This window comes from Mirounga leonina, unplaced genomic scaffold (genome assembly GCF_011800145.1).
Source record: "Mirounga leonina isolate KUSES-001 unplaced genomic scaffold, KU_Mleo_1.0 Mir_91, whole genome shotgun sequence".
In the NCBI taxonomy this organism is placed as follows: domain Eukaryota; kingdom Metazoa; phylum Chordata; class Mammalia; order Carnivora; family Phocidae; genus Mirounga; species Mirounga leonina.
In genome coordinates this window covers 33,639,363-33,656,259 of record NW_023270839.1, presented here as the reverse complement: position 1 = coordinate 33,656,259, position 16,897 = coordinate 33,639,363, and the positions used below count along the sequence as shown (strand labels likewise).

General features: G+C 37.2%; 1 protein-coding gene across 2 annotated transcripts in view; it reads left to right on the top strand.

Annotated features, from left to right (window-relative positions):
• Positions 1-16,638, top strand: part of ADAM10 (ADAM metallopeptidase domain 10) — a 135,671-nt gene extending 119,033 nt beyond the window's left edge. For both annotated transcript variants that reach the window (XM_034994504.1, XM_034994505.1), the window contains exons 15-16: positions 12,466-12,592; positions 14,388-16,638. In XM_034994504.1, the coding sequence (XP_034850395.1) occupies positions 12,466-12,592; positions 14,388-14,482 (222 nt within the window). In that variant the 3' untranslated portion in view covers positions 14,483-16,638. The remainder of the gene's footprint in view (positions 1-12,465; positions 12,593-14,387) is intronic.
• Positions 16,639-16,897: the final 259 nt, after the last annotated feature.

Sequence of the window (16,897 nt, the reverse complement as noted above, 5' to 3'; positions counted from 1 at the left end):
CTCCCTTGTCTCAATATGACAGATAGCCAGCTGCAGCTTCTATTTTGCTGAACAGGAGACATGAAAGAGAAATTGGTGATTTTCTGAAGGTTTTTTCTGTTGTTTCAATATAATTTCTTGGTCTTTATCTTGTCAGTGATCAAAAATGTTGAACAGTTAAGATCCGATACAGAGCCTTTTACAGATTTGTTAATGATTATGGATGTTCATCCAGCATAAATCCACTGAACTATATTATTTTTAAGCCCACATTTCTCTAAGCTGTACAGATATTGAATTACCTGAAATTTTCTTAAAAGATTGCTGAGAATGACTATCTGAAGTCTCTTAAATATTCATGTTTCTAAGTGATTACATTAAAATATCAGGAAATTTGCAAGTGATATATTTGAGCATGTGCTATATCTGAATTGAATGAGTTTGCTTTGGAAATTGACTTAGAACTCAGCTCCTCCTCCCTTCCTGCATTCCCAAATTGTTTCTTACATTTTCTTGTGTGTGTTCAGGACTGAGGATGCCTTAAAGGCACAAGAAAAGTCGTCTGTGGCTTGTCATCCTTTTTGGTACTCTTGTAGTAACATTTGCAATAAAAACTTTGGAATTATCTCCAGTACTAAAATAATGTTTATTGGGGCGCCTGGGTGGCTCAGTCAGTTGAGCCCCTGACTCTTGATTTCGACTCAGGTCATGATCTCAGGGAGGTGAGATTGAGCTCCAGGTGGGCTCTGCACTCATCAGGGAATCTGCTTCTCTCCTTCTGCCTCTGTCCCCCGACTTCATGCATGCATGCGTTTGTGTGTGTGTACGTGCACATACATGCACATACTCTCTCTCAAATAAATAAATAAATCTTTTTTAAAATGGTGTTTATTATACATAGGAAGAATAATATTTTGCATGTTAGAGTATATGATTTTAAATTACATAATGATTATGAGGTAGAAGGATCACTGAACCTGGATTTAGGAGGCCTAGGATTTATTTGTTTGGAGAATACTTTCTTTTTTTTTTTTTTTAATTAAGCTCTATGTCCAACTTGGGGCTTGACTTCACGACCCTGAATCAAGAGTTGCATGCTCTACCTACTGAACCAGCCGGGTGCCCCTAAGAGACCTAGGTTTTAAACCAAAAGATGGATCAATTGACTTAACTTAGGTCTCCTTAAAACATGATATGTTACTCATTTTCACACTCCTGTGCTTGGTGCATAATAGGTGTTAAAAAAAATATCCATTAAGCTAAAGGTGCCTTTGGCACTGTGGCAAAATGGAAAGAGTGCAGCCTTGGGAATTATGCAAGGATTCATATCATCCTCTGGCATTTGTCAGTTCTGTGACTTCAAGTAGCTTGCCTTGGCCCTTTACTTCCCTCTTTTCGATTCAGATCCAGCTCTTTTTTTTTTTTTTTTTTTTCTCCTCCCTGATTATCTCTAATAAGAGTAAGTTGAGATCTGGTATACTTATCCACTACAGAGGATAATGTATTTAAAAAAGTAATCTGATAATGGAGATCTCAGAGTTATGTTCTACTGAGTATATGTTGTGCCAGATATTTTAGGTTTTCTAGGTAGTGAATCATATCTAAAAATAATATTTTTTTTACTTTTCTCCATTATCTCTAATTTTGATTCCTTTTATTTAGCATATCAAAAGCTCATTCATTCCTATTTTAAAATATTTAATGGAAATGATTTTTTTAAAGTATTACTTTTTTCCCAGGGTTTTTTTTTTCTTTTTTTTTTCTTTTTAAGTAGGCTCCATGCCCAGCATGGAGCCCAGCACAGGGCTTGAACTCAAGACCTGAGTGAGATCAAGACTTGAGCTGACAGGATCAAGAGTCAGATGCTTAACTGACTGAACCACCCAGATGTCCCTAAAAGTATTTTTAAAACATTTTTTCATACTTAGATTTGAAGATTTAGTGAAATGCTTCTTACAATGAATTAACAATATGAAGTCTTTTCTTGTGTTCTGAAACTGATTAATCAGGCACTTTTAGGTTTATACAAGTTTGCCTTAAGTGAGTGTAGAATGCTTTCATTTTATATCACTGTTGACACTCACATGCCACTGTTTCAGATAGCATGGCCCATAATGCTTGGAGAGTACCACTAGGCTGTTGCTGCATTTGTGGGCATTCCCAGGCCAAACAGATAACAAAGATCCAGTTTCTTAGAAGCTATTTGTCTCACTTGTGTTCTGTGTAGAGTTCACTTGCATAGCAGAGTTTATTTTGTTACATGAATACTTCATACTTTAGTTTTCCATCATGTCGGGAAAGGGTCCTTCTAGTTAATAAGCTGGGTTATTAGGATGCTGTGGTGTAAGATGCTGTGAAGGGGAGGAGGGTTAGTTTCACTGACTTTCCTTTCCAGTGGGGCCAGTGGCTTTTTTCTCCTTTCTGTAGCATACCCTGGCACCTTTTCTCCTCAGATTGCATAGAGTAAGAAGAACCTGAACAGTTTAATACTTTTCAGGGCATGAGGTACTGACTGCTGCTGATATCATGGAAATGATGTGAGAAAACTTTTACTTTTTTTTCCTGGGAAAAGTTGTTTTTGATAGTATTTTTTAAAAAATATGTTTGCTATATTTGCTGAGTGCTTACAATGTTTCTGGCAAGGAGATAATGATAAACATCCTTTGGATTTATCAAGGAGTCATCTAGTCCTTAAAAAGTTTGAGAGTGATTACCAAGAAATCTTTTGACTCTGCATCCTTATCTCCTTTTTTTTAAAAAACGTTATTGAGGACATTGGTAATTCTTTTTTACTTTTTTCCGTAGTTATTGATGTGTTCACATTTTCTACCTCCTTTGTATTAGATTTGACATTGTAGAAAACTATCTTTGATTTTTTTTTTCAAATTTATCATTGTATTTCCCCATCTTTTTAAGATTTACTTATGTATTTGAAAAAGAGACACAAAGCATGAGTGGGGGGAGGGGCAGAGGGAGAGAGAGAATCTCAAACAGATTCCACACCTAGTGCTGAGCCCGATGGGGGGTGGGGTGGGGGGTGCTCTATCTCAACCCTGAGATCATGACCTGAGCTGAAATCAAGAGCTGGACACTTAACCGACTGAGGCACCCAGGCGCCCCTCTCCCATCTTTTTAAAAATAATTTCCTGTTATTTTGTGACTTTTTAATTTGTTTAGATTTATCAGGAGTTTTTCTTTTTTATTATTATTTTGATAAGAATCAATTGTATTTCTCATTTTTTTTTTTTAAAGATTTTATTTATTTATATGAGAGAGAGAATGAGATAGAGAGCATGAGAGGGGGGAGGGTCAGAGAGAGAGGCAGACTCCCTGCTGAGCAGGGAGCCCGACGTGGGACTCGATCCCGGGACTCCAGGATCATGACCTGAGCCGAAGGCAGTCGCTTAACCAACTGAGCCACCCAGGCGCCCTGTATTTCTCATTTTTAAATTAATTTCTCCTCTCATATTTTGTTGTAACTTTATGAACCTAAGTATTAAGTTATTAATGTTATTCTTTATGAAAGATTGAAGCCAGTGTTTTCTGAGTACTTCATAGAACACTAGATCCATGGATTAGGTGGTCAAATGCATCTGGAAAACATTGCATAGTATAGTCCCCTCTTAGATACTTATGAGAATATTGTGGGATATATGCAGTAAAAAATGCTTAAATTTCATTTTCCAAACTTACCTGACCCCAGAAACCTCTATTCATGTAAGGCTTATTAAACCCTAAATATCCTTAGAAGTCACTTGGGGGAATATTGGTTAAGATCAGTAATTCTTTTTTTTTTTTTAATATCAGTAATTCTTATTTCTGGTTATTCATTAATTAGGGCTTAGACTAATTAATTCAGAATCTCATGGGATGGCACTTACGTATCTGGGTCTTTTAAAAGCTCCTCAGCTATTTCTGGTGGGGAGCCAGGACTGAGAACCAACCATTCATCTAGACCCAGGGATCGGCAAAATGGCTTATGATCCATATCTAGCCCACTGCCTGTTTTTGTATGGCTCACAAGCTAAGAATGGTTTCACATTTTTAAGTAGTTGAAAAAAAATCAAAAGATATTACTGAAATAATATTCCTTTGAAAATCATATGAAATTGAAATTTTAGTGTCCATAAATAGTGATTTATTGGAACATAGCCACACCCATCTATTTACATATTGTCTTTGGCTGCTTTTGTACTTTGAGTAGTTGTAGCAGAGACTGTATGGCCCCCAAATCTAAAATATTTATCTAGCCTTTTAGAGGAAATGTTTGCCAACCCCTAATCTAGAGCATTGGATCTCAAAGTGGTGTCCCCTGACCAGCAGCATCAACATCATCTGGGAACTTGATAGAAATGCAAATTATCGGGACTCACCCTGGAGCCACTGAGTCAGTAGGTGATAGTGCATGCTGAAGTTTGGGAGCCGTTTTTTTAGTCTCTGCAGTGTAATGACTCCTTTTTAAAAAGGCTTATGACAGAGATTTTCTACTCTGTCATCCTCACATGTTAAAATGGAGGGTGGGTGTGGACCTGCATTGCCTAGTAGAATAGGCCACATAGCTGTCACTTGTGAAATTTAAACAACAAAGATGCAGTATTGTCACAGGGCTTAGCATATGGTAAGGATTCAGTATATATTTGCTAGATGAATGAAGCAGACTTCTTAAATGTCATAATTTATATGGAATAGATAAAAATTGTGCATATTATCTTAACTTTGAAGCTGTAATATCTTCAGGTTTCTCTCGGGGGTATTTTATCCTGCTTGCCCAGGCTGCGCTTAAAGTAACTAAGAGATTAGTAGCCAGTTGCTTTCTGCTTGGCAGATTGGTGTGAGGGGTGGCACGTTGGGGGTGTTGCAGTATGAAAGAACATTTAGTCGAAGTCTAGACAACAGTGTATTCTGAAGGATAGAAGCAAAGCTTGCTGCCCCTGCAGGATGGCAAAACCAGCATCACCACAAGGAGCTGTGGGCCCAAAAAGGCTTTGTGAGCCACAGGACGTCTAGAGTGCATTTGCTGAGAGTGAGTTGTCAAACACTGAAACATTCATTGAAACGATTATATGGTTGAGTTTTTCTGGAGGTTTTTTTTAAGATTTTATTTATTTATTTTAGAGAGAGCGTGCACGTGCTCATGCTCGTACTCACGCACAAGAGGGGAGAAGGGCAGAGGGAGAGAGGCAGAGAAGCAGACTCTGCACTGAGTGCAGGGCCTGCCACGGGGCTCCATCCCAGGACCCCGAGATCATGACCTGAGCTGAAATCAAGAGTCAGATGCTCAACCGACTGAGCCACGCAGGCGCCCCATGGAGATGTTTAAATACAGTAAAGACTATCCTATGTCTGGAGAGACTTGAATGTATGTGTTGCTCCTTCCCCCTCACAGTTTTCTTTTGGGTGATAGCTGTTTTATCATTTTATAATCCTGTAGGTCCCTTTTGTTTATTTAGATTATTAAATAAAAAACTATTGTAATTAGTACATAATAAATTAGACTGGTAAATTTTGACCTTTTAATTTGTAATGTTTACTTTTTTTTTTCTACTTTGTCTTCTTTTGGCCATGTAAATGACTGTGTTGAGTAACATCTGTCTGTTTGCTATGTAGAATTATTTTCTCAGACTTGATTTAGTGCTTGGTAACTGCAAAGCTGTGTTTTAACTTTATGGTTATCTTCTCTTTGTCTCTTAAGTTTCACTTAACACCCTTGTATCTGTGAAAGGCAAGAGTTGGCGCATAATTTACACTCATTAAATGTTTGTTGAGTAAATGATGGCTCTCCTTTCTTTCATATTCTAGCAGGTGGACAAATTGTGATCTTTTCTCCTATTTTTCATTTGCTAGCCTGCTTTGTATTCTTTCCTCTGATTTTATAGTATGTATAAAAGAGAAAAGCAATTTCACATTTAACCAATTCTATGATAATTCTCTTTTAAAAGGAACATTAAAAAATACCCTCCACCAATGGTGGCCATATTTACTACACTCTCAAATACACCATTGTCGAGCGCCTGGGTGGCTCAGTTGGTTAAGCGACTGCCTTCGGCTCAGGTCATGATCCTGGAGTCCCTAGATCGAGTCCCGCATCGGGCTCCCTGCTCAGTGGGGACTCTGCTCCTCCCTCTGGCCCTCCCCCCTCTCAAGTGCTCTCTGTCTCATTCTCTCTGTCTCAAATAAATAAATAAAATCTTTAAAAAAAAAAATACACCATTGTTTTGTTTAGTTTTTCTTTTTTTTTTTAAAGATTTTATTTATTTATATGACAGAGAGAGACAGCGAGAACAGGAACACAAGCAGGGGGAGTGGGAGAGGGAGAAGCAGGCTTCCTGCAGAGCAGGGAGCCCGATGCGGGGCTCGATCCCAGGACCCTGGGATCATGACCTGAGCCGAAGGCAGACGCTTAACGACTGAGCCACCCAGGCGCCCTTGTTTAGTTTTTCTTGCTGTCTTCTCACCACTGTGATGTTCTGTTTCCCCACACACTAAACTCTGAAGAGCTGCTGTCATTGTCACTGAAACATCTCAAGCTGTGGGCTTTTGCGATACGTAGTTAGTTACCTGGAAAAATTTGGGGGAAGTCCAAGAACACTGCTAAAAGGAACTGGAAGTTCTTAAGGACCTGGGTGCCATATTTTAAAATGTTTATTGATCTCAACTGGACCCTCAACTTTTTACTTTTGTTTTCTACAGTTATAACCATTACTAAATCTAGGCTTTCTCTCTTATGTGCTTCTATTACTGTCATACTACTTGCATCTGTATTTAGGACTTTTTAGGTACTAAAAAACTAGCATCAGAGATATCAAAACCACCATTTTTTACATCCTCTTTCTGTTGTGAGAGCCTTTTCACACTATTTGTATGTGAGCAATCTAGAAATAACAAATGAGCTGTTTAGAAGTGTTTATGAAAGTCGATATTTGGAATAGTGACTCACCTGTAATAACTAGTCCAACAGATACTTTTTTGTGAAATAGGTGCTGAGTTTGTAGGATATAAATTCAGGGAGCTTGTAGTCCAGTTTGGATTAGAGAAGACTAGTGCAGAGAAACTTGTTTTCATTTCTGCCTGGTGTTTTCATAGAAATTAGGGAAGACCTATTTAGGGAACACCTCTTTAAGGAGGTGATACCAAAACTAAATTCTTAAGGACTAGAAATAGAGCGTACAGATGGATGTTTTATGAATAGAGAGCATCTAAAAAGTCACATACGTATGAATCTTTTTAAATAAAAACTTTTGTTTTTACTTTTTTTCCTTTTGAAAATGTAATTATCCTTTCTTTTAATTGACAAAGTAATGCATTGAAAAATAAGCCACCTTTTCACCTGAAGTCCAGTCTTCTCAAGATGATTTTTTTGGTATATTCTTCAGAAACTATCTATACCATTACAAGAATATATTTATTTCTTTATTTTTTAGAGAGAAAGAGAGCTGAGTGGGTGGGGAGGGGGAGAGAGAGAGAGAATCTTAAGCAGGCTGCACACCCAGCGCAGAGCTCAACATGGGGCTCGATCTCATGATCCTGAGATCATGACCTGAGCTGAAATCAAGAGTCGGATGCCCAACCGACTAGCGCCCATATGTATACATATACGTATACATACATATATACATATATGTGCATATATATACGTATATCTGTATTTAAATCTATTTAAGCAGGAGGGCAGAGGGAGAGGGAAAGAGAATCCCAAGCAGACCCTGTGCTGAGTGCAGGTCTGACATGGGGCTCGATTTCATCCCTGAGACCAGGACCTGAGCTGAAACCAAGAGTCGGTTGCCCAACCAACTGTGCCACCAGGCACCCAGCCCCCCCCATATATATATTTTTAAAGTGAAATCATATATGTGCTTTGCCATACTTTATTGTGCTCAAGTTTTATTTTTTTCCTCTCTCCTGCTTAATGGTTTTAGAGATCCTTGGTGGGAGAAGCTTTTAAAGAAGGATTTTACATAGAGGGATGGCATAGTCAATTCCGTATTTTAGGTAGTTGTAACATTGATGACCGTGTGGAAGATGGTTTTGAGCAGGGAAGACTAGAAGGAAGGAAATGTGTTAGAGAATATAATGGACTTTAGGAATAGATGTGATGTAGCTAGCACATCAGCCTGACAGTAGGAAAACCATTGATTCTTTGTGCTTATGGATTGGATCACATTGGAGGTGCTCCTTCCTTCCCAGAGGGTATTTGGGAATGTACAGTAGTTATCAAAGTAACTGAAGGGCTCTACCGGCATTTGACGGATGAGGGCCAGGGATGCTAAATTTCCTGTTTCCTGAGTGGTTTCGTACCACAGGGCCAGCATGTCTACACTGAGTAAGAGCACTCATCTGCATCCTCGTCACTGGTGTGCTTGTTTAAGATGCAGTTTCTTGGGCCCTCCACCAGAACAGCTGAATTGGAATTTGTAGGGTTTTGGCCTGAGAATCTGTGTTTTAATAAGCATATCAGAGAATTCTTAGATCTACTGAGTGATAGGAACCATCCCTTTACCATGTGAGTGCTGACTATTTGAGCTATTTTCCCAGTCATAGGACTCTACTTCTACAGCCAGTCATATATTCTCAGCTTCCCGCCAGATTCTCAGGCAGGTAGTTAGGATAGAGATTTAGAACTGAAGAGTTAGTGTTGGATGGTATCCATTTAGGTATAGGCTCCAAACTAATGTCCTGTATGTGGGTATAGAACAGGGGTTGAGAGACCACGGCCCATGGGTCAAATCCAGTCCGCTCCTGTTTTTGTAAATAACGGTTTTTTGGGGGGAAAAAATATGGTCACACTCATTTGTTTGCCTGTTATCTATGGTGGGTTTTGTTCTAGAATGGCAGAAATGAGTAGCTTGACAGAGACAAGTCCAAAATATTTGTTGTTTGGCCCTTTATAGAAAAAGTTTCAGAACGTGGTTCTCAGTCTTGGCTGCATAATGGAATAACCTGGGCAGTTTTAATAAAATTACTGATGTCATAATCCCTCCGCCACCCCATTTGGGTCTGGGATTTGGTCTGGGTATCTTGAGTTTTAAAAGCTTTCTAGGTGATTCTAATGTGCAGCTACGGAGAACCACGGGTATAGAGCAGGAAGAACACTTGTAGGAGTACAAACTGGTAATTTTAGTTCTTTATGTATTTTACTAGGTCAGAGTGTCAAAAATGCAGACAGTGGCGGGAGAAGAAGGTCCTACTTCATTAAGTGCCATATTTAAAAGGCCTCTGGATGCTAGGAACAGGACAGAAGCTATGCATATAGACTATGGAAAGTTTATGTAACAAGGAAAGGAAATATCCTAAAGACTCCCAGGGAGAGCAATGCTCTGAAAATTATTTTCTGTAGAAAACAAAAGAAAATTTTAGAAGATTCTCTGGCAATCCTCAGTAGGATACAAGAAGTGGCCTCTGAAAAGTAGATTGTAAACTTGTGGTTTCCAAGCAAGATTCAGCTCTGTAAACAGGTCTTGTACGGTCTGTGCATTGTTTTTAGAAATTTTGAGTGAGGTGCCAGCATTTGAAAATAGATTTCACATAAAAATTGAGATTTGTTAGCTTTGGAAAAATCAAATCTTTCAGTAATAAGGCTGAATTGCATTATATCTTACCTTCTCCCTTCCTGAACAGTATATTCCTAAAGCCATTAGGTGAGGCCAAGTAAGGTAGGCCATCCATGCCAGGTGGGGGGAGCTGTTGTGGCACAGAGCAGGATGTTAGAGCCTGAGCAGAGTAGGGAGGGTATGGAATGGGGAAGAAGACGAATATGAGGTGTTGTTAAAGCCCAAGCAGGATGAGAAGGGCACCCTGTGGAGGGGCAACTGGCTTGGGATATCAGAGTACAAGTGTTATGAGGAGGGTGTCTACATAGGAGAGGCAGTTCTAAAGCGAACCAGGGCTCCTTGGAGAAATGGCTGATTCCAGCACTGGGGCAGGGAAAGAACAAGATAAACCTAGAACTAATTGTGCCAGAAAGTAAAGTGTTCAAAGACTGGTAGGGACATGTTCAAAAGCCACCCTACGATAGTAACATTATAACCCATTGAATAAAATAGGAAACCATGAGGGATTAATAATGAATGAAATGAATAAATTGAAAGTTTGATGAAGAATGGGATATCTACATAGCTTCAAGTTATGTCCCTACAAAATACTCATTGACTACAAAAAAAGAAGAGTATCCTTATGGTGAAGTTTGGCATATAACACCTTAATCAAGTGATCAAGTTAACACATCAATAACGAGATCAAAAACATGTGTCACCTGATAGGATGCAATGAGAACAATGCAGCATCACTTCTGTAGTCTTCTTACTCAAGATATATGACCAGAGTCTACTCATAGGGTCACATCCAAGAAACCTAAATTGAGGGACATTCCAGTACTAAGTAACTGGCGTATAATCTCCCAAAGTGTCAAGGTTATATTTAAGCCAAGGAAAGACTGGAACTTTTCCAGATTGTAGGAGACTGAAGAAACACAGCAGCTAAATGCACCACATAATTCTGATTGGATGGTATTGGGACAAATGGCAAAACTTGATTAGGGTCTGAGGATTAAATGGTAGTAATTTATCAGTGCTCATTTACTGATTTTGGTAACTGTGTTGTGGTTATCTAGAAAACCCCTTATGTTGTAGAAACTCTATGCTGAAATGTTTAGGTATAACAGGGCATTGTGCTAGCACTTTACTCTCAGATAGTTCCAGATTTTAAAAAGTTCTTTGTAGGGGCGCCTGGGTGGCTCAGTTGGTTAAGCGACTGCCTTCGGCTCAGGTCATGATCCTGGAGTCCTGGGATCGAGTCCCACATCAGGCTCCCTGCTCAGCAGGGAGTCTGCTTCTCCCTCTGACCCTCCTCCCTCTCATGCTCTCTCTCATTCTCTATCTCTCGCAAATAAATAAAATCTTAAAAAAAAAAAAAAAAAAGTTCTTTGTACTAGCAGCTTTTCTATAAGTTTGAGATTCTTTTAAAATAAGTTTTAATAAAGTTTAAATTAAATAAAGTTTAAAAATAAAACTTAAAAATATGTATATATATGAAAGGCTTTATGCACACATGAATAAAGTGGCTTGGGGTATTTTCCGCAACATGTATTTTTATTTTAGTTTTTATTACTTTAATTACAATGCCCTGCTGATAAAGAAAGCAGGATAGAAGTAGTAGGCTATTGTTACAAGACCCCTTATCATAAAAAATCTTAAATGGGAATTTCTTGGGCAATAATTAGCAGTAACTATATATATCTGTGTTAAGCCAATGTGAAGGTTATAAAATAACCTTTTAATAAAAGGTATAATAAACATTCAAAATAGTTTTGTATTTTGTATGATGTTTATTAGTACTTACTGTCTTAAAATTTAAATATTTTGAATCGCAAAATAGAATTTAAGAATAGAAACCATAATTTTTCTATAAATAGGATTATGCCAGTAATTTTTGAAGTAGTTTTTGTTTGGCTTATTGATTTGTTTAATATGATTTAAGTTAGAAGTGAAATTTTTAGTTCCTTCTTAGACTGGGTAAACTTTGTAGAATATGTATATCCTTCCACTTTTCATATTAAAAAAGAATATGAATATGAATATATATGAATATAAATGAATATATAATAGATATGATATAAATATATAATATTTTATATATTATCATATGTAATGATAATATATAAAACATAATAACTAAGATATATATCATATAAAAATAATTTCATAACAGTAGTCTGGGGCTTAAATTCCAAATGAAATAGAATAACAGGAAAAGGGAGGGGCTCAAAAAAGATAGAATTTCGATATTAACTTTGATTAGAAAAAATACATAGTTGGAGATTATTTTAAAAATTTATCTAGAATTAGAATTTATTTAAAGATTTTATTTATTTATTTTGACAGAGAGTGTGCACAAGCAGGGGGAGCAGCAGAGGGAGTGGGAGAAGGAGACTCCCCACTGAGTAGGGAGCCTGATGTTGGGCTTGATCCCAGGACCCCGGGATCATGACCCAAGCTGAAGGCAGATGCTCAATCGATGAGCTACCCAAGGGCCCCTAGAAGTAAAATTTAAAGCAAGTAATATACCCTCTAAGTCACTAAAGAATGTAAAAGCAAACATAGTTTATAAGAGTAATAGGAAAAAAAAAAAGAGGGAAATATTCAAACCAGAAAGTACTTAATAACATTGGGAAACACAATATAAACTATATTCAGGATGGACCCTAGTTTTGCATGTGAGTTTATCTGTGTGTATGACCAACATAGCTGTTTCTAGAAAAGAGACTGAAAGGAAAGTAAGATTGAGTGGTTTCATCTAGGGTGTGAAATTATGGGTGATTTTTTTCCCCCTTTATGCTTCTCATATTTAAAGAAATTAATCTTATGTTTGGTATCTGTACACTTCCCAAAGAACAAATGTTCTTAAAAAATGAAAATGTATATATTTTATGTAATATAAAATATTCTAAAATATTTTACAGTTCTTTCAGTAGAAAAATCTGTTTATTTCTAGGTTTATTGGTGGGCAGTATTGCTTATGGGAATTGCCCTGATCATGCTAATGGCTGGATTTATTAAGATATGCAGTGTTCATACTCCAAGTAGTAATCCAAAGCTGCCTCCTCCTAAACCTCTTCCAGGTAAGATAGTTTGAGCAAGGTATATATTTTTGTAACTCGGAACTGTTCAGCAGGTAGAATTGAATGTTAAGTCTTTAGTAACAAATTATATAATACTTTCTCTCTGAGAATGAGATTAGTGGATGAATTATTTAGTTGATTTTTAAGTATTTTTTTTTTTTTACCAATCCAATCTAATGGCTGCCAATTTAATGCTAATCTGTCTTGAGTCACTAAAAATATTTAGACTTAGACAATTTTATTTTTGCTTGATACCTGTTTTCTTTTTTCTTATTTTTCATATTCTAAAATCTTCCCTTTTTTTGTTTTTATTATGTTAGGCTACTTCTAAATGATTGATTTTTCTATTCTAATAGCTAGATTCTTTTGTTTCTAATGTTTGTGCTCTTGAAATATTTTCTCGTACATAAATTCATTTTCCCCATGGGTGACGCTTATGGGGAAATAGAGATGACAGTCTGTGGGAAGGGTTTAGGATAGAGGCTTCAGTCACCAAGTAACCATAGTTTTACTCTCCATCTCTGAAAACAACTCCTGAGCTTTGGTCTCCACTCTTGACCCCTCACGGAGACACAGCATCAGGAGGAGGCTTTCTTTAGATTAGTTCCAGGGATTTGGAGAAGAAAAGAGTTAGGAAGCAACTACACTAAATTATTTAGTTCCCATCTGTTTGGCCCTCGCCTTCCCCTATTTGTGGCTTCTGGGCTGCCCTCAGAACACCCGCCCCAGAACTCTTCACTCTAGGTGTGGGGCAGACATGGTGCCGTTAACAGTGGCAGAGAACGAGAGCTGAATGGACAGCTGTCCCTCTCCTGCCTCCCCCAGACTTCTCATGAAGCCTCTTGCCTCAGGCCAGGTCTGCTACCCTAAACAGGGTAGTTTAAAACTAGGGGTTTCTTACAACTTTTCTCTCAGCTGCTCCCCTGAATTTACCTATCTTGGGGCAAGAGAGCTCAGTAGTCATGCTTGGGACAGCATCTTGGTTGGAATCAGAGGAAATTTGACTTTGATGTCATTGCTTTTTGTAAATTGACAGTGTTAGCACTGTAAAACATATTAATTTCTTAGGGATTTCTAAAGAGGGCTGCATGACACTCATTAGCCATGTTAGCAATTATGATCTCATGCAGTATAACAATTTTTTTTACTTGATTTTACTTTAAGCAAATTCCGCCTTTAAAAACTTAAAAAAAAAAAAAAAAAGACAAACTCTAGGTATCATTGAACCCTTCCCAAAAGCACTTCTACATGAATTGTCATATAACCCTCACAGATTATATAGACAGACTGTAGGAGTTCATTATTATCCCTGTTTTACAGGGATAGGCATCTGAGTTTCAGAGAAGTTAAGTCATTTACTCAAAGACTCCATAATTTATTCCTCATGGATTCTGTCCTCAGAATTCATATTAATCTAATAGTTACATCTGTTGAGCACTTGAAATGTGGCTAGTTTACATTGAGACGTGTTGTGAATATAAAATACATACCAGACTGGGAAGACTTGGTGTACAAAAAAGAATGAAATAGTTCATTAACACTTTTTTGTATTGATTACACCTTGAAGTGATAATATTTTGCCTATTTTGGATTAAGTGAAATAAAGTTATTAACATTATTTTGCCTGTCTTTTTGACTTTTTTCATTATGGCTACCAGAAAATTTAAAATTACATTTATGGCTTGTATTTCTTTTGGATAGTGCTGATCTAGAACCTTTCTTATTGAATTGGCAGCTTTGTTTTTTAAGATTAAGCACCCAGTAAATCCGTTTTACTTTTGTTTGTGATTCGCAGGCACTTTAAAGAGGAGGAGACCCCCACAGCCCATTCAGCAACCCCAGCGTCAGAGGCCCCGGGAGAGTTATCAAATGGGACACATGAGACGTTAACTGCAGCTTTTGCCTTGGTTCTTCCTAGTGCCTACAATGGGAAAACTTCACTCCAAAGAGACACCTATTAAATCATCATCCCCAAACTAAACCCTCACAAATAACAGTCGGAGAAAAAATGGCAAGAGATCATGTCCTCAGACCAGGTGGAATTACTTAAATTTTAAAGCCTGAAAATTCCAATTTGGGGGTGGGGGGTGGAAAAGGAACCCAATTTTCTTATGGACAGCTATTTTTAACCTAATGGCACAAAGTCTTAGAATATTATTATGTGCCCCGTGTTCCCTGTTCTTCGTTGCTGCATTTTCTTCACTTGCAGGCAAACTTGGCTCTCGATAAACTTTTATCACAAATTGAAATATATATATATTTTTTTCAACTGCCAATCAAGGCTAGGAGGCTCGACCACCTCAACATTGGAGACATCACTTGCCAATGTACATACCTTGTTATATGCAGACATGTATTTCCTACGTACACTGTACTTCTGTGTGCAATTGTAAACAGAAATTGCAATATGGATGTTTCTTTGTATTATAAAATTTTTCCGCTCTTAATGAAAAATTACTGTTTAATTGACATACTCAGGATAACAGAGAATGGTGGTATTCAGTGGTCCAGGATTCTGTAATGCTTTACACAGGCAGTTTTGAAGTGAGACTCAATTTACCTTTTTATAATGATAGAGTTGGTTCTGATACTCCTCTTGTCTTCATCCCATGGCTGCTAAGAGCATAGGAGTGACTACGTTGAAGGACACAGTTAAGTGTGCAGACTGGACGTGCGCAGCATACTACTTCAGAGTCCGTTCTTACGTAAACGTCTGATTTCTGCTTACTTATTTTAAACTTTCTAATTCAATTCCGGTTTTGAAATTTTAATCACGCTTTGGTAGAAATTATGTCAATGAGATGATTTTTTTTATTTGTAGCCTGTTATTTGTGTTTTCCGTATATCTAAAGTATGCTAATTATGTTTTTGGTTTTCTCTGATATGGAAAAGAAAAAGCTGTGTCTTTTATTTTATCAAAATATTAGAACAGTTTTTTCAGCATACTATCACTGATCATTGGTAACCACTAAAGAAGGGTGATTTGTTCAACTAGTAGTTAAAATTGTAGATAGGCCTTCTGACATTTTTTTCCTTAAAATATGTTAACAGTGAAGGTGAAACAGCACAATGTCCCATTCCAAATTTATTTTTTAAACATGTAAATAATTGGCTTTTTAAAGAAAGAAAGCAAAAGCATTTAATGTATTAACAGGCTTATTGCTATGCAGGAATGGAAGGGGGCATTACAACAAAGTTTTAAGCTTGTGACATATTTATTGCTTCTGTTTTCCAACTACATCACTTAAATTAGAAGTAAACAGCTATGATTTTTCTGGCTTCACATAGGAGGCAAATTTAGAGAACGTTGAAAAGATTTGTGTTTTGGCTTTTTTTTTTTCCTTTTTGTTTCTTAAGAGTATAAGGTTTACACAATCATTCTCATAATGTGACGCAAGCCAGCAAGGCCAAAAATGCTAGAGAAAATAATGGGATCTCTTCCTTGTAAACTTGTACAGTATGTGGTGACTTTTTTCAAAATACAGCTTTTTGTACATGATTTAGAGACAAATTTTGTACATGAAACCCCAGATAGACTATAAATAATTCTAAACCAACAAGTAGGTAGATATGTATGTAATTGCTTTTAAATCATTTAAATGCCTTTGTTTTTGGACTGTGCAAAGGTTGGAAGTGGGTTTGCATTTCTAAAATGGTGACTTTTATTCTGCAAGAGTTCTTAGTAACTTCTTGAGTGTGGTAGACTTTGGAACATGTACATTTTTTGCTTGTAATGTTATCCTGTGGTAGGGTTTTGGCAGGTACACACTGCCCTATTTTATTTTGAGTCTAAGTTAAATGTCTTCTGACAAGAGATACGTGCACTGAACTCTTTCCACTGCAAATCAAGATGTGGTAAAAACAAAAGGATCAAGACAAATGAGATCTAGTACTACTGTCAGTTTAATGTCCACTGTGTTTTATACAGTATCTTTTTGTTCACTTTGGAAATTTTTACTAAAAATTGCAAAAAATAAAGTATTGTGCAAAGATGTAAGGTTTTTTGAAACTTGAAATGCATTAATAAATAGACTTGATGAAATCAACTTGAAGGTTCCATACTCTTTGAACTCTGAGAAGTACCAAAAGGAGCTTCCCGCAAGGCAGCTTTTCCTTACTAACTGAGAGATGATTAAGCAGAGAGAGGATCGACTCTTTCCGCACACGTACGGATAGTTTTATTCCAGGTTAGGAGTCCATGAAAAAAAATGTACGATCAGTTATCTCTGTACCTACATACAGTGATCATTTAAAAAGACATTCAGCTGATCTCAGCTGCTTCACATTACTTCTAATCAATATTCA